General features: G+C 51.6%; 1 protein-coding gene and 1 non-coding gene across 2 annotated transcripts; both read left to right on the top strand.

Annotated features, from left to right (window-relative positions):
* The first annotated feature begins 4,873 nt into the window (after window positions 1-4,873).
* LRRN4 (leucine rich repeat neuronal 4) lies at window positions 4,874-17,219 on the top strand. The gene is made up of 4 exons (XM_027118200.1): window positions 4,874-6,071; window positions 7,895-8,099; window positions 13,653-13,790; window positions 15,305-17,219. Exons 1-4 carry the CDS (start codon window positions 5,411-5,413, stop codon window positions 16,548-16,550), a joined length of 2,250 nt encoding a protein of 749 aa, XP_026974001.1. The 5' UTR covers window positions 4,874-5,410; the 3' UTR covers window positions 16,551-17,219.
* On the top strand, window positions 11,515-11,586 carry TRNAE-CUC (transfer RNA glutamic acid (anticodon CUC)). The gene has a single exon. It is a non-coding gene; the product is annotated as a tRNA-Glu (tRNA).
* Window positions 17,220-20,379: the final 3,160 nt, after the last annotated feature.

The raw sequence follows: 20,379 nt of genomic DNA on the forward strand, positions 1-20,379 counted from the left end.
CAGGCCCCTCACCCCACTCAGGCTGCCAGAACTGTGAACAGAGCCAGACAGGACCCCCTTGGAAAGCACAAATTCTGGGTCTCTGGGGCAGCCTGTATTAGGGGTATTTATTTCTGGGGTTCTGGGGGTGGCATCAGGACAGCAGGTGTCAGAACCCCTAGAAACTCTGCCCGGTCACCTGATGAGTCAGATGTGTTTAGTCATGGGAAACTATGGGGAAAGACCCACAATGCTAATGCCAGGGCAGGTGAGACCCGGCTGACTGTGCAAATGAGCCCAGAGCCCAGAACAGAACAGTGAGAATTAGGTCACCCTTCCTTCTCACTGGACTATTCGGACACAACTATGTGACCCCAGACAAGCCAATTTCCCTCAGTGGTGCTCAGTTCTCTCCCTCTAAAATGGACAAGGAGGGGTGGAATCAGACAAGTTCTAAAGTCACGTCTAAGGCTAAGGACCCATGACTCTGATTTTGATCTAAATCCAGAAAAGAACTGTGGCCAGGTGTCTAATTACTGGCTCATTGTTTTTCTCCTGCAGGCTATGGGTTTACTAACACTCTAACCTTGTGATCTTCTTCCAAGAGGCCTTCCCCCCAAAGATCCATGGGAGTACTGGGAAAATGGATTGGAGACTTCTTTGTGACTCAGTTCTCTCCTTCCATTCCTACCCCCACCCGCACCCGCCATGCCCATTTCAACCCTTACCTGAGCCCTTCTCAAAGCTGGGATGCTGGCAGACCTTGGATGCAAATCTCAGGCACTTGCATTTAATGTTTGCTGTTTTGTGTCCTGCCCTATCCACTCCTGGGCACCTCGGAGGACATTCTAACTCACCATGTACTCTTTTCCCATCCATTTGTTGAATGTTTCTCCCAAGTGCCAGACTCTACTCTGAGCACCTGGGATGCCTAGAAGAACAATGTGGCCCGTTCTCAGGAAGTTGAGTCTTAAATTGGGGAGGAGCCGCATCAGTCCAAGTGACAGCAGTTAACCCCAGGTCACCTGGGAGAGAACACCAAGTGAGGACCTGCCTGAGCGAAACCTTGAAGGTGCTACAGCAGATGCCGCCAGTGCCCACCCACCCCCTAGCCCTCCTTAGAGTCCTCAGGGCAAACCAGATGTGCCAGGCAGTTAGAGCCACAGGAAGAAGCCTTGAGCCAGCAAGCAGCAGAGACTAGCGGGTAAATACCCCACCACCTGGCCACGTGATGAAATAATCCCAAGGCGCCTGGCCACAGCCTCCCAGAGGATCCCAGGGGGACTGAGTGACCTGCTCATTAACACACCTGCAGTGCCTGCCCTTCCCGGGCTCCCTTCCTTACTCCCTCTCCATGTTTCTTAGGATGGTCTCTGGAATAAACTACATGGATTCATGTCTTTACATCAGGGCTGACTTTTGAGGGAAGCCACAGTAGGTCTGGAAGAGTGAGCTGGATTGGAGAGTAAGGTGTTCGGAGGGAGGGCACCCAGACAGAGGAGCTGCTTGGGAACAGCGCTGGAGGGTGGGACGAGGCATGGCATTCGGTATGGGGCAGCATGTGGAGGACACACTTGACCCCAGGACTCTGTTGTGGGACCTTAGCACCCTTGTCCAAAGGGGACAAACACTTCAGTCATCTTTTCCAGATGCAGCTGGAAGAGGAGAAGCGGCTGGAGAAGACAGCCAGGGCTTTCCTGAGAGGTGCCCGGTGGCCCTGCCCAGCCATCTGCCTCAGTCCTGGGTCCACAGGGAACCAGGAAGTCGGCTCTGTTTCTTTGGAGAATGAGCTGCTCAGCTATGAAAGGAAATATCCCAACTGTCCTGGCTTCCTGAGTGATTTGGATCTATCTAAATATTTGGAAGAGTTTCTTTTGTGATTACAGGGATATTACAGCGTCAAATGCTGAGGCCTGTTGAAGGCAATAGAAAGCAGTGGGTAAGCCAGACAGACTAACTGGTAGTGTGCTCCAGAGCCTAGCCAGCCTCTGGGGGCCTCAGTTTCCTTACCTGTAGCATGGGAAAAATCGTACCTGGTGAGCATTCAATAAGATAATGCGTATGGCATTAGGCTCTGAGTATAGTAAGTGCTCGGTTTTAAAAGGTGGGAGGATGCTGGTGACAAGCAGAGTGCACCCCTGGGGCAAGGCCCACCTGCCACCTGGGTGAGATCACAAAGCAAACACTGCCGTGCAGGATCTGCCACCAGACTCCCCGGCTCTAAGGCCCAACTGGGCAGCCCCCTGAGAGGGTGTCTGCTTGGGTTGGGTATGACCAGAGCAACAGAGCAGTCCAAGGGCCGAGCTCAGACGTCGGGTCCGCCTGTCCAGGCCAGGCCCTTGCTGACACTGGTGAGCTAGCCAGCAAGCAGCAGGGACAAGAAGCTAGCTCAGAGGGCCTGGGGCTCTGGCAATGACGCTGGCCAGGTGATGACCTCAGCCAGGGCCTGTCCAGACCTCTTACCCCTCTAGTGTACAGAGGAGCACACTGACATCACTCTCTGGTGTCCTCTTCATAGGCCTCCATGTTTTCTTGTTTTTGGCCATGCCATGAGGCACACAGTATCTTAGTTCCCCAACCAGGGATGGAACCCCTGCCCCCTGCATTGGGAGCGCCGAGTCCTAACCACTGGACCGCCAGGGGAAGTCCCTTTGTAGGCCTCCATGGAGAGCCACTTCCTCCTCAGTCTCAGTTCAAATGGGCATGTTTCAGTGGGTTCGGCTCCCTCTCATCTGGCACCCCTGCCTGAACACCCCAAACCTCTGCTGGCCTCAGGCTGTCAGTCACCTCCAGGGCAGTCCCAGCTGTTACACTCTGAGAGAAGCTGAGGCTTCAGTTGACCTGCTGGGGGCTCTTCTGCCCGTGAACCAAGTGAAGGCAGAGGTAAGGGCCTTACCTGAGGCCGCCCACTGACCCCCCACATTGGTCCTCTCACCTTCCCACCTTTCCCTGACTCCTGCATCCCTCTTGACCTCCCTGTTGTTTATGGCACAGCGTTTCTACCTCTGTGGCCTGCGACTCAGGCTCCCTGGTAGCAAATGCACTGCCCCAAACAGGGCTGCACAGAACAGACCTCTCCCCACCCCCATGTGGGGCTGATGAAGGTATACTTCTGAGCAGCAAGGCCCGGGGCTAGCAATTAGGCTGAAAGGATATTTTTGAGGCTTTGGGTGGAGAAGGCCTCAAAAGAGATCCCCGGGGATTTGCAACTAACCAATTAAACATGCCAATTCCCAGAGGTCCTGGAGTTCCTCAGCACTGCTCAGATAAGAACTGACAAGAGGAAGGATGAAGTTGTGGTCTCAGAGGTCTGTGTACACAATGCTGGGGATGATTAACCCCTGGCCTGGGGTGGGAGCTAGGGTGTGCAGATCAAAGGCCCTCAGATGAATGAACAGTCTTGGAATTCTGGGGGAGAAAGGCACTGACTGCTCTAAACAAATGTGCTCTAAGCAAAGCACATTTAGCATCCCCAGGGTTTCAGGGAGACCTGGGGCTTTTGGTAACCAGGATGGATCACCCCAGCCACGGGGCAGGAATGATCTTTCTGCATTTCTGCCCTCTTTATTGATTCCCACCCCTTACGAGAGACAAACATCCACGCTGTCACTGAACTGAGTCCCAGAGAAACCAAACCCATCCTTCTTGGGGCTCCTGGATCCGGTCCATGCCTGCCTCTGCTCTCACATTCCACTGAGGACCCCCCACTCCTGCCGCTTTTTCCTTCCTATAGACTGGGGTACCTTCCACTTTTGGGGAAGGGGGCTTCCTCCTCATACCAGCTCACCATTCAGCCTCCAACCATCCCAGGAAATGGGAACCACCTGGCAGGAGGATCAGATTCCTGGGAAGTGATGGGGCTGACTCTGCCCCACTGCCCCCATTATCCCTCAGTGCTCACCTTGTCCCGGAAGAGCGGACTCCCTCCATCTCTCAGGCCTGGGAAAGGCAGCTGGCTGGCTGGCTTTCTGGCTGGAGAAAGGCCAGGTGAAGATGGGGGAGGGTTGGGGGGAGGTGCCATGCCCGGAAAGGGGCAGGGGCAGGCCCAGGAGACAGGCAGTGAGAGTTATTGGCTAAAGACCACAATATCTCGGTAGGGAAGGAGGGGCTGCAGGGGCTGGGGTATCTGAGGATCCCTGGGTGGGTGGGGCCAGGGCCAGGGGCGTCTGGGAAACAGACCTCCTTCTGAAATTCAAAGTTGAGCTGCTAAGCTACTGGCTCCTGGAATCTGTAAGACAAAACTGAAGACTGTAGACCGGCATCCAAGGCTGCCACACTCTGAAAGGACAGCTTCCAGGTGAGTATGACACACTGCTGGACACATGGACTCCTAGCCTCAGTTTCCAGGATCTTTTTCACTGCCTTGACCCCCCAGCTAGCAAGAGGGAGGCCCTTTCCCTGGAGCCAGGGTGGTTGCTCAGGGACTTAGCAGTCAGCAGAGAGAGCTGGAGCAGGAATGCACACCTGCAAAAATGAGGGGATGTCAAGCAGTGACCTCAAGGTCAGGACCTAGTTGGAAGTAGCTCTGACACATCCACAGCAGCCCGTGGCTGCCTGATCTATCCCTACCTGATCTCCCAGCTGCCCTGTGCAATCCTGGGCACTCCAGAAACTCCACTTCTAGCAGCCCTCAGTCATCCCTTCTGGGCAGGGCTGACTTCAGGAACCCTAGCTTTTGTTGGGACCAACATGGGATGAGGAAATACTTGACTCCAGGTTCCCAAGCCCCACAGTGGTCTGTGGGCTCCCTTCTTCCCTGAAGGCAACCCTGAGTGTCCTCCCAAGAAAGAGATCCCAGAATTTAAAGTGTGACTTGCAAACTAGTTTACAGGCAAACTGGACTCACCTGTGGCTCCGTAGTCTAAGGGGGAAAATTGGGGCAACTGAGTGTCGTTGGAACAAATAAAGTCTTCCTTAAGTCCCATGTTTATTATACCCCAGCAGAGCTCCCTCCAGACTGAGGCCATCCACTGGCGTGTTACTAATATACGTTTATGCAGCAGCGTCTGCACACCTGGAGAGAATTTGCAAAGAGAAAGGTCATGTTCCCTTCCCCCCAGAAACTCATGGGATGGGGACAAGCAAAGGGAGAGGGTTACTGGAAAGTTCAGGGGCAGATAAGGGAGGCCTTCCTCAAGAGGTCACCTGTGGGTGGAAATCCTCGAGTGAATGAGAGGGAAAGGCAGAGCTAGGGGAAGGAAGGGCAGGAGGTGCCGCGGGGTACATGCGGGAGATGATGGGGCAAAGCAGGCAGGGACCAAGTCACCGCACATCTGGTGACGCGGGGAAACAGCTCTCGCCCTTCAGGGAACATCCAGGCTCTTCCTGGGGAAGAGGCGGCGGGGGGTGGGGGCGGCGCATTTGCCCCTTCGTTCGGCGTTTCCAATGCATTTAATGGGTTGGTCCGCTCTTCTGTCTGCAGCTAAGCGCCATGTGGTGGGATCTGCTGGTGCTGCTGCTGCTGCCGTGGACGGCACCGCGCCCGAGCCGGGCGGGGCCACTCCAGAAGGCCCCAGTTTTCCAGCTCACTCACCAGGGCCCCTGGGGGAGCGGGGCCGGCAACGCCACGGTCTCGCCCTGCGAAGGGCTCCCCGCCGCGGGAGTCACGACCCTGACCCTCACGAACCGCAGCCTGGAGCGCCTGCCGGGCTGCCTGCCGCGCGCGCTGCACAGTCTCGACGGCAGCCACAACCTGCTGCGCGCCCTGAGCGCGCCCGAGCTCGGTCACCTGCCGCGGCTGCAGGTGCTGACGCTGCGCCACAACCGCATCGCCGCGCTGCGCTGGGGCCCCGGCGCGCCCGCGGGACTGCACACGCTCGACCTCAGCTACAACCTGCTGGAAGCCCTGCCGCCGTGCTCCGGGCCCGTGCTGCCCGGCCTCCGAACGCTGGCGCTGGCCGGGAACCCGCTGCGGGCGCTGCAGACCGGAGCCTTCGCCTGCTTCCCCGCGCTGCGCCTGCTCAACCTGTCCTGCACCGCGCTGGGCCGCGGCGACCACGCTGGCATCGCCGACGCTGCCTTCGCGGGGGCTGGTGGCGCGCCCCTGGCTGCGCTCGAGGTCCTGGATCTCAGCGGCACGTTCCTCCGGCGCGGTGAGTGCGGGCGCCGGGTGTCGAGCCCGAGGGGCTGGCGATCTGGGGAGAAAGGGCTGTGAACTTCCTCGAGGGGCGCTGCCCCTGGCGCCTGCTCACAAGACCACTCAAAAAGACCCGCCCCGAGCCGAGGGCACCCTGTTCGAAGCGCCGCACCAGGCTTCATTCCTTGAGTTCCAAGAGGTGGGGACTATTATCTCCGTTCTGCATGTGAGGGAACCAGGGCACAGAGAAAGAGGAATGGCTGGCCCGCAGACTCCCAGGTCATTAGCGGTGCCTCCACATCCGAATCCAAGCGTTCTGGGTCCAGAGCCCACACTTTTAGCCTCTCTGTTCTGCTCCCCAGCAGAGCTGGTCAATGCTTGTAGAATGGGGAGTGGATGCAGCGCTTTGGGGCTGATGAATGGAAGAACTTGGTACCAAACATTTAGTTAACGTGAAGCACCTGATGCTCAGAGGATGCATTCTTTGATTTCTATTCAGTTGGCTAAAACTCTTTCTGTGAATGTTGAATCCTTCAATAAGACACAGGAGGGAGGTGAGAATACCTGTTTTCCTGTACTTGGCATGTTCTGACTCTGATTCACAAGGTTGGTGTTATTTTTAAAAAAACACTTCTCATCTACACAGTAAGTCCCCTACATACGAAGGAGTTCTGTTCCTAGAACATGCTCGTAAGTCCAATTTGTTGGTAAGCCCAACAAAGTCAGTCTAGGTACCCAACTAACACAATTGGCTATATAGTACTGTACTGTAATAGGTTTATAATACTTTTCACATAAATAATACATAAAACACAAAAAATAAAACATTTTTAATCTTACAGTACACTACCTTGAAAAGTACAGTAGTACAGTACAACAGCTGGCACACAGGGGCTGGCACCGAGTGAACAGGCAAGAAGAGTTACTGACTGGAGGAGGGAGAGGAGGTGGGAGATGGTAGAGCTGGAGAATCATCAGCAATAGGAGATGGAGGGTGAGATGCAATTTCACTCACGCCTGACGTTGATGGCACAGGTTCTGGTTCCTTGCTGGATTCAATTCTATCTACCCTCTTAAAACAAAAATCCAGTGATATCTGGGTATTAGCTCTTTTTTTCTTATCATAGATGACACGGTAGCACTGGATTGCATTCTGAATGGCTGCTGCAACCTTCATGTACTGTTCTACATTCCAGTCCTGTGCCTCAAAAACTAACAGCGCCTCCTCAAATAGAACTAACTTACATGATTGGACATGCGAATGCATGTTCTCATCTTTGAAAGTTCACAACTTGCATGTTCGTATGTAGGGGACTTACTGTAATCACCTGTTCCACCACCGACAAGAGAACAAAGAACAGGAAACAGAAGAAGGGGCACCCTAGTAAATGGAGAACCCATGGGCCTCCTCCTACCTCACTCCTCCTCTCCTTCCTTACATTCCTCAAAGATTTCCCTTGCTCCTAGTAGCCATCAGAGTAAAGGCTGGGGTACTTCTGTGAGGGGTTTAACAAGAGGGTGGGGCAACAGTGGACTTGGAGACAGTGTCCTGGGGTCAAGCCCCACCCTGTCCCTTCCCCACTGTGTGGCCTTTCGCCAGGCATTGTCCTCTGGGGCCTCAGCCACCTGGGGCTGGAAAAGGAATAACTGGTCATCTCCGAGGGCCCTTCCAGCTGAAATGGCTCATGCTTCTGAGATTCCCAAAGCTGCCCACTGTACCCATGCTCTGCAATGACCTTCACCACTCACCTTGTCACTCTCATTGTTTCCTTAATCCCGTGCCGGCCTCCTGGGTTTATGCCTTCCCAGGTAGTGGGCAGTTTCCCCTCTGTGTTTCAGTTCAGTCAGGATGGATCAGAGACCTGCCGAAGCTCACGTCCCTCTACCTAAGGAAGATGCCCAGGCTGAACAGCCTGGAGGGGGACATTTTCAAGGTGACCCCTGACCTGCAGCAGCTGGATTGTCAAGATTCACCAGCACTTACCTCTGTCCATACACACATCTTTCAAGACACGCCTCTCCTACAGGTCCTTCATTTCCCGAAGTAAGTGTTCCTGAAGCACGTGACTGATTTTTGCCCATTACACTAAGTTGAATAGGTATAACTATTTTATAGGATAAACCAGACCTTACTTTGCCTTCCACTGCTCCTTCAACGCCTCGCTGGGGTCTTGTTCCTCCACATCCTTCGGGTGATATGGTGGGCACATCCTAGAGAGTCCATCCAGCCTAAAAATCAAGCAAATCAGTCCTGTCCAGAGTAATGTTAAAACTTCAAACTCTCATGCATGTTAAGTTTCCTTTAAGCCCAGGATGAGAAACTTGCAGTGAGAAGAGGAGTTGGGGGCATCAGGGTCTTCTCTATTTCTCCAACCACCTGCTTCCCCATGTGTTTATGCAAGTCAGCAGCCCCTTCCAGGGCTTGAGCAGGTCCTACTTGCATTGGGACCTGGGGATGGTGCCGTCTGGCCCAGTGGATGTCCCAAGTGTCTATATCCACCCTCCTTCCCAAGAGCAACTACTGTTCTGACTTCTAGCAGGAAGGGCAATGTCCCTTTGAAGATGATCCCAGGCCACCTCCTTTCCTGTGGGCCCACAACTGGGCCCTGGGAAGCAAGCACTGTTGCCCCACCATCACTCTCAATGTAGCTACTTCTCTTTTTTCTCTGCTAGCTCCAGAGTACTCACTTTGGGGCTTATCACAAGGGAAAAGGACATAGAACATGCAGAGCACTTAGCTCAGTGCCTGGCACATTGTGTGTGCTCTATAACATTAGCTAAGATCATCATGGTGGTTGTGATGAAGGTGATATAATGATGACAGTGATGGTGGTAATGGTAACTCTGATGATGGTGAACTGGTGATAGGATGGTAATGGTGATGACGATGGTGGCAGTGGTGATGATGTGGATGACAGTGATATCATCTCTGGCTCAGACTCCTCTTTTGAGCTTCAGACTGATGCAGCATTATTTAAGGTTATCAGATACGGAACCAAACTGCCTGGGCTCAATCCTGACTTCACCCACCACTTACTAGCTATGTGAGTTGGGGCAAGTTACCTAATGCTTCTGTGGCTCAGTTTCCTCATCTGTGAAATGGGGATAATGATCAAATCCTCCCCCACTGCATTGTTGTGAGAGGAAATGTTTTGATATGTGCCTATAACAGCACCTGGCACAGAACAGGAGGTTTGTATTATTACTACTGGGCATCTCCACTGGATGTCTCATAGGTCTTTCAGGATCTAGCACACAACTAGATACATGAGCCTGGAAATCATGGAAGGCCTGGGCTGGAGATCCCTAACTGAGCACCTTCAGCACAGAGATGGTGGAGGAGGCATCAGGTGATGACGGTGGCTGCTGATGGGGATAGTGGTGAAGGCACCAGTAACAATGATGCTGTTGAGGGCGATGGTGGTGTTGATGATGACAGCATGGCCCTTGCTTTCAGGGAGTGCACAGTTCTGTAGGCAGCGGACATCTGCCAATTGTCATGATATGCTGGTATCAGTAACAGAGGCACACACCATGTACCGTGCTATAAGACAAGTGGGGTTAACGATCAGCTCCAGCAGACTGGAAAAACATAATTGATCCATATCTTCAACGGTGAGTCCAAACTCACCAGGTGGAAAAGGCAACCTAGACCCCAAGAAAAGCAGGCATACCTGGGTCAGAAGTGGTGGCTGCTTCCTCTCCCTACGCTTCTCAGTTCGCTGCAATCTGACCACCCACTTCAGCTTCATGATTGAATGGGACCAGTGGCATTTCAGCTTCTACATCCAGTGGACACTTCTCTATCCATTGAGCCCCTTGTTGAGTCTTTCCCCCTCTTGACACGCTCTCCTTGTCCTCAGGATGTTGCCCTGGTGCTTCTCCATCCTTTCTGGATAGGCCTTCTTAAGGTCATTGGCTATTTCCACTTCTTACAACTTTTTGGCATGTCATTTCTCACCCTACATGCTTCCTCTAGCACTGTCCCCACCCCCTTGTCTGATGCCATAGGATTTGGCAAAATGTGGGGTGTTGGTGACATTCGTTCTCAGTGGAGCCAGATGGGAATGGGTTGAAGAGTCAGTGCAGGTGTAGATGGATCTTAAGGTTGGCTCCCCAGTTACCAGGTCCAGTCTGGTCTCCATTCCCAATAGCTCCTGTGCCAGCCCTTCCTACCTGCCCTGCAGGGCACCTGGATATCAAATTCTCCTCATTCCCTACCCCAATAACCGAGAGCCTTCTAATCGGTGACTCCACCTTCAGAGGCCCACATGTTAGTGCAGGAAGTCTCAAACGTTTCTGTGCCGTGGACTCCTGTGGCATTCTGTGAAGCCTATGGGCCAGAAGAATGTTCTGATATACATAAAGTAGGGTATGTACGTAGGATTCCAAAGAAACCAATTATAGTTAACAAAATATTTTTAAATGTGTGTTTTAGGAATATATGTGTGTGGGGTGTGCTTCTTTATTTAACACCATAAATAACAAAATCCAGCAGCGCGTCCAATAACTTCCATAATTTTGATGATTATAAATGACAGAAAACTACTGAAAAGTGATATGGAAATATCTGTGATTTGTTGGTGATTCACCTGTGATTTGCTGCCTTCTTTTGCCACTGTAGCAAATGGTAAATTTCAGTTAGAGGTTTGTGAAAGTAAAGAAGTAATATTCTCCATCCAAGTTCACAGACCCTGTCTCCAAGGACTTCAGGTTAAGAACCCTTGTAACCCAGTCACCATATTCAGCCAAGAGGTCTGTCTAAATTGTAATCTGATTGAGTCTTAAGCCAAATGAAAACCTTTCCATGCTTTCCGTGGCTGGAGGGAAAGGTTTAACTCTCTGGCTGGCTCAGCCCAGGCCCCCACTGTACCTCACTGTGCTCCAGCTGGGGGAGGAGCCACTCCCAGAAGGCTGGGAGCTCTCAAGCCTCTGAAGCTCATTAAATGCCCGCTCCCCTGTTGGACCTTCTTCCCTTCTCAGCCCACCTTGCTTCTGGCTCTCCTTAGCTCACCCACAGCCTCCCCTGGGAGGCTATCTGTGATAGATGCTGGGGGACGTGTGCGTGCCCTGGCACAGCCAGCACCCTCTGAAGAGGGGGTGGCACCCTCCTGGCTGCTCTGCCAACCCAGCATGCCCAACGCCATCCATAGTCCTCTCAGACAACACTACATGCAGGAGGGAGACGCCTTTGGCAATATAGCAGCAAAAAAAGAGAAAAGGGATTGTTTAGAGGGCGAGGGGAAACTTCTTCCACACTAGGGCTCTGTCAGTTCAGATGCAGAGAACACCTAGGTGCCATCATGCGTCAGGACATGATGCAGGGTCTCCCTCAGCATGCAGATGGCAAATGCAGCTTGTCTTTATCATATGCAGGTTGCACTGGATGGCAGAAAGGGCTGTCAGATAAGGAAAAGACTCCTTTTCCTTATTTATAAAATGAGTGAAATATTGGGAATTCCCTGGTGGTCCAGTGGTTAGGAGTTGGCGCTCTCACTGCCGGGGCCCAGGTTCAATTCCTGGTCAGGGAGCTAAGATCCCGCAAGTGCAGCCAAAAAAAAAAAGAGTGAAATATTATCTACCTCATGATCAATGAGATAATGTTACCTGAACCACTAAGCAATGTTACTTCCCCCAAAATATGGTAATCCTTTTCATTTCCCCTTCAGGCAAAAAGAAAAATATTTCTTTTGAAAGATGAAGTGCTAAGTAAACTCCCATCCTAAGATTTCTACTCTATCTCTGTGAATCCTGCTAAAAGCAAGCATTTGCATATATATATATATACACATATATGTGGGCACAGCTTAAGTTTCAATATAAATGGCACACACATATATTCAGTGCTCCACAGGGGACAACTGTCAGGTGCCCACTGGCCAGGAGTGTTAGAGCAGATCTGGGTGGTAGGTCCTTCCTTGCCCAGAACATCTGCATCTCCCCCAGAGCAGGAGGAGAAGGTGGATGTTTCCCAGGCAGATGGAGAAAAGCCAGCCTTTGATCAGAAGAGGCCTGTAGATAGAGTGTAACTCCTGTTGCTCATGATGCTCAGATTATAACTGAGAACATGTACAAGAGGCCAGGAGACTCCAGGAGTTGAGACAGTTGAGGCCAAACGCTCAGTGAGGCTCTGGGCAGAAAACGCAGAAAACCAGGAGAGGACCTGCCACTGCTAGGTGTGGTACATTGTTTGCAAAAATGGCCCTGATAATTCCTCCCATCCCTGTAGACACACCTCTTTGCAATGTACTTTACAGCTCCTCCCATCAGGAAGTAGAGTCTGTTCTCCACCCCTTGAAGCTGGGCGTGGCCATGTGACTTCTTTAGGCCAGAGGGACATTAGCAAATGTTATATAAGCAGAGACAAAAGCAGATGAGCAAGTTGGGGCTCGCCCTCTCTTGCTGGTGGGGACTGGTCCACCACCATGTGCACAAGCCTGAGCTAACCTCCTGGGTGATGAGAGACACATGGAGAGTGGTCCCAGCAAACCCAGCTGAGGCTCCATATATGGGAGGCCATCCTAGATCTTTCGGGCCCAGCTGAGCTGGCCCAGACCATAAAAATCACTGAGTCAACCCACAGAATCATGAAAAAGAATAAATATTTATTATTTTAAGCTAAGTTAGCAAGCGCTAACTGATACACTTCAGTGAGGCATCTTCCAAAGGACTGGTGTTGAGTGCCATCAGATGCAGTTCAACTGCAATAGTATACGTTCAAGAGTGTTCTCACTGGGCTTCCCTGGTGGGGCAGTGGGTGAGAGTCCGCCTGCCGATGCAGGGGACACGGGTTTGTGCCCCGGTCCGGGAAGATTCCACATGCCACAGAGCGGCTGGGCCCGTGAGCCATGGCCGCTGAGCCTGCGCATCTGGAGCCCGTGCTCCGCAACGGGAGAGGCCACAACAGTGAAAGGCCCTCGTACCACACACACACAAAAAAAGTGCTCTCACTAATTAAGAACTTGTGACTGGTCTATGATAACAATATCTTACTTTTTAAAAAAATATATATTTTATTTTATTACTTATTTATTTTGGCTGTGTTGGGTCTTTGTTGCTGTGGGCAGGCTTTCTCTAGTTGCGGCCAGCAGGGCTGCTCTTCCTTGCAGTGTGTGGGCTTCTCATTGTGGTGGCTTCTCTTGTTGTGGAGCACGGGCTCTAGAGCACAGGCTCAGTAGTTGTGGCGCACGGGCTTAGTTACTCTGCAGCATGTGGGATCTCCCTGGACCAGGGCTCAAACCAGTGTCCCCTGCATTGGCAGGCAGATTCTTAACCACTGTGCCACCAGGGAAATCCAACAATATCTTACTTGTGTAGAGATTTATATTTATAAACACTTTCATCATCACAGACTCTTTTTGATATAACCAGCAGGGAGGACTGTCTCCGTTTGTTATGAGGGGTGATACTGACTGGGTTAGGTTTGTATCCCTACAGATGAAAAAAAAAAAAAAATCCAAGGTTATTAAGAGTTTGCTCAAAGCAATATCATCTAGCACCTAACAGAATGGATTTCCCATAACACCACCGTGGCTCTCTGGGTATAGTTTTGACCTCATTGTAAAAGACTGACTTAATAGATTTTTGTGCATTTCAGCTGCAACTTGAGTTCCTTCCCTCCTTGGAACCTGCATTCCTCCCAGGTCCTGTCCATCAACCTCTTTGGTAATCCCCTCACTTGCAGCTGTGAGTTGTCCTGGCTCCTCATGGATGCAAAGAGGATTGTCCTAAGCAGGTAACACATTTACAAAGCAGATGACTGAGGGGTGAGGGCCTGCCCTCCGGAGCCGAAGTTCTCACAGCTCATATCTTGCTCACGTAACCATGCTGGACAGGTTGGCAGTGCTGGGTGGGGCAGCCATTCCCCGTGTAGTCACACTCAAGAACCCAGGACATAGAGGCTCTACTTCCCTTCCAGTCAGCCAGAGGGGCAGAGAGCGTGGAGGACCCCCGACTCAGGAGGTTTTAATGGGCCAGGCCAGGAGGTGGAGCTCACTACCGTCACTCACATCCCATTGGCCAGATGTCACTTAGCAGGTCGCGCCTACTACAAGGGAGGCTGGGAAATGTAGTCTAGCTGTGTGCCCGCTAGGAAAAGCAAGTAGGAGAAGTAAAGAGCTAGCTTGTCTCTGCTAAAGCGGAGTTATCATTGCTTATTTTACAAACGAGCGAATTGGGGCCCAAGGAAGAGAGGTACTTGCTTAGATTCACGTAGCCGCTGGGTGGAGGAGGCAGGATCTATACCGTCTTCCAAAACTGTGCTCTTAACCACTGGGCCCCACTGAGTCCCCAAAACGGGGCCTGGCCTCTAAGTCCAGGGCCAGTGGGCTTATAGAGCTCTCTTGTGAGACAGGAGAAAAAGAATTCCTATGGAGACTTCCCATTGGCTGCTGGCTGGAAGAGTTGTTTTGCAATGGGGAGCCATGCCCAGGCTGGCCACCAGGAGAGGATGGGGGCTAGGGACACCTCTGGTCTTGAGCACCCTCAAACCACCTCCACCAGCTAATCTGTTCTCCTTGCAGCTCACTTTGAGAGCCCTGTCCTGTGGGGTTCTTTTCTCACCTCTCACACAAGCCTGGATATCAAGTGGGGCTCAGTCTGCCCCCCTGACCCCTTCATGTTGCCTCTGGCACCCAGGCCCTTTGCAGTGAAGGGTCTTGCTCTGGTATGAATGAAAAGGTTGAGAGTACTTACTACTGTTGATTCTGGCTGTTACTTAACCTCTTTGTGTTTCTACCTCCTCATCTGTAAAATGGGGATAATAGTGCCTACCTCATGAGGTAGTGCAGACTAGATTGGTTTATACAGTGAAGTGTTAGCAATAGTCCCTAGCATGCAGCAAGCACTCAAAAAATGTTAGCTAGTATGCGTATTGTTACTAGTACTCACCACTAGGAAGCAGACAGGTGAGAATAAAATGGCAGACCACACTTAGAGCATCTGGACTGCCCTTCACCGGGCTCACCCTGGGTTTTGGCTCTGCATTTACTAGCCACGCTATCTTGGGCAGTTAGTCCCTCTTTCTGAGTTCCCATTTTCTTCTCTGCACAATGGGAGTGATGAGGGGAGCCTCCTACACAGGTTGCCCTGAAGGTCACTGGCGTGACCCACATTGCATGTGTACCACATGGTACCTGTCAGATGTGTCACAAGGCTTAGGAGAGGGATTATCTGCACTGAGGACTCAAAGCCCAGCACAGAAGCAGCCCTGATGCCAAATACCTTCTAACCAATTGGCCTCCCCTCTAGGGCAGCAGACACTGTGTGCACACCAGCTGCAGGATCCAGTGGCACCTTCTCAGCCCCTCTTTTGCTGTCCCAGCTGCCAAGTGTGTGCCATTCGGACCAAAACACCACCTTCCTTGATTCCAACCCACCCTCCTCAGTCTTCTCCACCCACACACCATCTACACAGGGTCCCTCCACCCTGCGGAGAACAGTCCCCTCTACCCAATGTGCAGGAGGCCGACAGAGTGTCACCAAGGTGCCCTCCCTCCCTGTGGATTCCCCCACACAAGCGGCGGGGCCACGGCACAGCCTTGCCGAGGACGGGGCCGTTCCCTCCACTACTGTCTCTCCAGCAAGTTCCAGCAACTCTGGCAACCCACCTAGGGCTGCGAGCACAGCCGGGACAGAGCACCAAGAAGAACATGCTGCTCAGCTTGTCCTGGAACCTACTATCTCAGCTGCCTCCACCCCATGGGCCAGCAAACACCCTGGTCTCTCCCCTATCTCCCGGAACCCAGGGAGCACGCCTCAGCCCGCCCGGGGGACACGGGCCACCCCGCGGGCTCCCCACCCGCCTCCTTCCGAGGGCGGGATTCCGGTCCTGCTGCTGGACGACTCCAGTGAGGAGGAGGAAGAGAGCGGGAAGGAGGAGGTGGGGGCGCCGGCCCGGGATGAGCCCTGCGATTACCACCCCTGCAGGCACCTCCAGACGCCGTGCGCAGAGCTGCAGCGGCGCTGGCGGTGCCGGTGCCCCGGCCTCAGCGGGGAAGACACCCTCCCGGACCCCCCCAAGCTGCAGGCGGTGGCCGAGACCACTGACACGTCGGCGCTAGTGCGCTGGTGCGCTCCCAACTCGGTGGTGCGCGCCTACCAGATTCGCTACGCGCCCGAGGGCCGGCCAGGGAACCAGTCGGTGGTGGGGGACGTCTGCGCCACCGCGCGCCAGCACGCCCTGCACGGGCTGTCGCCGGCCACCGCCTATCGCGTGTGCGTCCTGGCGGCCAACGGCGCGGGCCTGAGCCGGCGCGGGGCGTGCGCCGCCTTCAGCACCGGGCGCAGCCCAGCGCTCCTCGTGGCCGGGCTGGGTGCCGCGGGCGGCCTGCTGCTAGTCAGCACCGCGCTGCTGGCCGCCGGCCTCTGCCGCCGGGGCCGGACGCCACGCTCCCCGAACCGCCGTACGCAGCTGCTGGCCTACCGCAACCCCGCCTTCGCCGCCGAACCCGCGCCGCCGACCCCGGCCTCGCTCCCGCGGGCGCGCGATCGCTGAGCACCCGCCGCGTGCGCGAGGAGAAGGCGGTACCCGGTCCCGAACGGCCGGTCGGCCCCGAGCGTCTCTCCCTCGGGCGAGGCCCGCGCTCCTCAGGCACACGTGGCACTCCCCGCGCTGAGTTCCTCATTCCCGGGAACCTCTCTGCCTTCCCTTCCTGCTGCTTCTCTCTGTTCCGAGAAACGTGATGGTTCATGCTGCCGGGCATCCCTGTGTGTGGTTTTATTGGGGTTTTTCAGCAGTCAGTGCCCCTCAACGTCCGGTAGAATAATTAGAATTGTGTGTGGAAGTAGGAAGAGAGAAAACAAATGGCGCAATGCGGCCGCTTTTCTCATATTGGAAGCGACATCCTCAGGTCATTTCAGAGAAGTTCCCTCATGGTCAAGCTCTGGTAAGGGTCCTGTTATTAAAGGGAACGACTCCAGTGGATTCTCAACCTGAGAACCGGTTATGTTCCCTGAGGCTTTGCGGGTTCATTAGTTCATTTCAGGGTACAGTAGCAGGTGTGCTTCTAGCTTTAAACTGCAGTCTTTAGGGAACATCTGTGAAACACGGGGAAGGCTGTCCTTTCAAACTCGGTTTTTGCTGCATTTCACCTATGTGAACTCCTTTTTTAAGGAAGCATAATAATTAATAATCTCACTTTCAGGAAACTTTTTTTTTTTTCCGGTACGCAGGCCTCTCACTGTTGTGGCCTCTCCAGTTGCGGAGCACCGGCTCTGGACGCGCAGGCTCAGCGGCCATGGCTCACGGGCCCAGCCGCTCCGCGGCATGTGGGATCTTCCCGGACCGGGGCACGAACCCGCGTCCCCTGCATCGGCAGGCGGACTCTCAACCACTGCGCCACCAGGGAGGCCCCAGGAAACTTTTTTTTTTAAGAGAGAGAAGAAATAGAAGGAAAACCTCAAGGCTCTGGCAAGAGGCCAAAGCATTTCTCTGCTCAAATTGCATCAAACAAACCTTTTTTGTATGATTCGTATCTGACTGTGGGCTATGTCTCACTATACCTTTTTTTTACTTCTATACAAACTTAGGGGGGAAAGTGACTTTATTAAATTAAAATGGGGGTCATATACCTAGATTTTAATTTTCTACGTTAGCATTTATGTAAGTTTCCTGTGGCCACCGTAACAGGTTACCACAAACTGGGTGGCTTAAAACAACATAAGTTAATTCTCCTACTGGTCAGGCCAGAAATCCGCAGTCAAGGTATTAGCAGGGTTGGTTCCTTCTGGAGACTGAGGGAGAACTATTCCACGCCGGCCCCCCTCCCCCCACTGCCCCTACCCCTCCACCCGTGTCTGGTGGAAGCCAGCAATCCTTGGGTTCCTGAGCTTACAGGTGCATCACTCATCCATGCCTCCTTGTCTTGTGACAGTCTCTGTCTCACGTGTCTAAACACCTCCCCCCTCTTTCCATTCTTTTCTCCAGGCTTACTGATATATAATTGACATATAACATTGTTTAAGGTATACAATGCAATGATTTGATACTCCTATATATCGAGAAATAATTAAAATAAGGTTAGTGAACACGTCTGTCACCTCATATAGTTATCTTGGTGTGTGTATATGAGTGTATGTGTGGTGAGAACTTTTAAGATCTTAGCTACTTTCTAATAGTACGGTATTGTTAACTGTAGTTATCATGAACTTGTAACTGGAAGTTTGTACCATTTGACCACCTTCACCCATTCCCCACCCAACCCCCTACCCTTAGGGACCACCAATCAACTCTGAGTTGCTTTTTTTAGATTTCACACATGAGATCCTACTGAATTTGTCTTTCTCTTTTTTCCGTTAGTATAATGCCCTCAGGGTCCATCCATGTTGTTCCAAATTGCAAGATCTCTTTCTTTTTTATGGTTGAATAATATTCCATTGTATATTTATTTTTTCTTTATCCATTCATCCAGTGACACTTAGGTTGTTTCCATGTCTTGATTACTGTAAATAATGCTACAATGAACATGGAGGTGAAAATATCTCTTCAAGATAATGATCTTATTTCCTTTGGATATGTACCCAGAAGTCAAATTTCCCTCTTCATATAAGGACACTAGGCAGTGGCTTAAGGCTCACCCAAATCCAGTATGACCATCCTAACTTGATTACGTCTGCAAAGACCCTATATCCAAATAAGGTCACATTCACAGGTATTGGGGTTAGAACTTGAACAATATCTTTGAAGCACAATTCAACCCACAACAGCATTTTACTTCTATTCCAAGAAAAAAAATCAAGTTTGATTTCCATGTATCTTTTGTTTCCATGACATGCTGCAGCACAAAAACCATGCTGCAGAAACTAAGCATATCCAAGTTTGACCTGAATAACTGAACTGTATTTCTAGGTGAAGTTTTGAAAAGGCTTCCCAAAATTCTGAGGTGGATCCCTAGTTTCATCAAATATGTAACCAAGAGAAATAAGACTGATTTAAAAGATACCTACCAGCTCCAAATTTAAAATTGCAAGGCAGAAGTCCTAAACATAAAAGCCCTCAGGAATGTAGTTATATTATCCCAATGCCTTTTTTAGTTTAATATCAAGATTGAGGGACCTTCCCTTGTGGTCCAGTGGTTAAGACTCCACACTCCCAATGCAGGGGGCCCAGGTTCGATCCCTGGTCGGCGAACTATGATCCCACATACCGCAACTAAGCCCGCATGCCGCAACTTCTGAGCCCATGCGCTCTAGTTGCCTGAGTACTGCAACTAGAGAAGCCTGCGAGCCGCATCCAGAGAGCCTGTGCAGCGCAAGGAAGACCGAAAACAGAATTAATTAATTAATTAATTTAAACAATATTCCTTAAAAAAAAATGATTGAGTCTGTTATGTGGAGGCATCAAAATGAATTTGTCTTGCTTGGAGTCTGTATGCATGAATATACACTCAAACATACCTAATACAATTTCAAAGTTTTATAGACCAGCAGAATTTATGTCTTATAGCAATTCAGTATCCAAAAACATACAGGTTGACGTGGAAAAAGTCTATTAACCAGAACCAGATTAAGACTTTGATACTAAAGAGACTAGGGACCCAACCCGTAAGTCACTCCAAATAGTATCAACACTAGACCATAAATAAGCATAACAAGACACAAAATTCTAATTTTTCCCCTACTTTATTTCAAGTTCTCCCTTTTTTAAACATCATTTTTGTGTGCTCATACTTTGCTAGTGCTGAGACATGGTCAACGTGCCTCTTGGGTGGTCCAGCAATGGGACTTCCACCTCAAGCCTCACTGCACCCCAGGCCGTTATGAGACATTACAGGAGGTTCCCAAAGGGGAGAATGGCCAGCCTCACACCACCCTCCTCTCACCCCCTTCCACTGGATTCCTTAGCAGTGTCCCTGGCCGCAGGCTTCAGTGTTTTCCAAGCCAAGGATGGCTCAGCAGCTAATCTGGGAACAAGGAAGCCAGGACCAGCAGGCAACAAGGGGCACACTGATCCAAGGATGTCACAACCAAGAGGCATGAATTTTGCTTATAACTTCTCATTTTAACACAGCTCAATAGGCTATGTTTAGATAATCTCACTGTATGAGTCCATGTTACACTTAGGTTAGACCTCGGGACAATGAGCAGCAACAGGCCTCCACTGTTAAGAGGAGGCAACCAGCACCAGCCACTTGTCTTCCTCTCCCCTCTCCCTGCATCTTGCATTCTCTTAAACATGACAGTGTAGCAAGAATAGGGCTTTTAAGTCAGATGATCACAAACCAATTATTTTTACAATGTTAAGTGCAAGTGATATATCTGAATGGACTTTATGAATCAGAAAACTTCCACAACAGCAGACGACCGTGGAACACAGACAACCCAAA

Source organism: Aethalodelphis obliquidens, unplaced genomic scaffold (assembly GCF_003676395.1).
Source record: "Aethalodelphis obliquidens isolate GAN/ISIS:26980383/991018 unplaced genomic scaffold, ASM367639v1 scaffold18, whole genome shotgun sequence".
Classification (NCBI taxonomy): domain Eukaryota; kingdom Metazoa; phylum Chordata; class Mammalia; order Artiodactyla; family Delphinidae; genus Aethalodelphis; species Aethalodelphis obliquidens.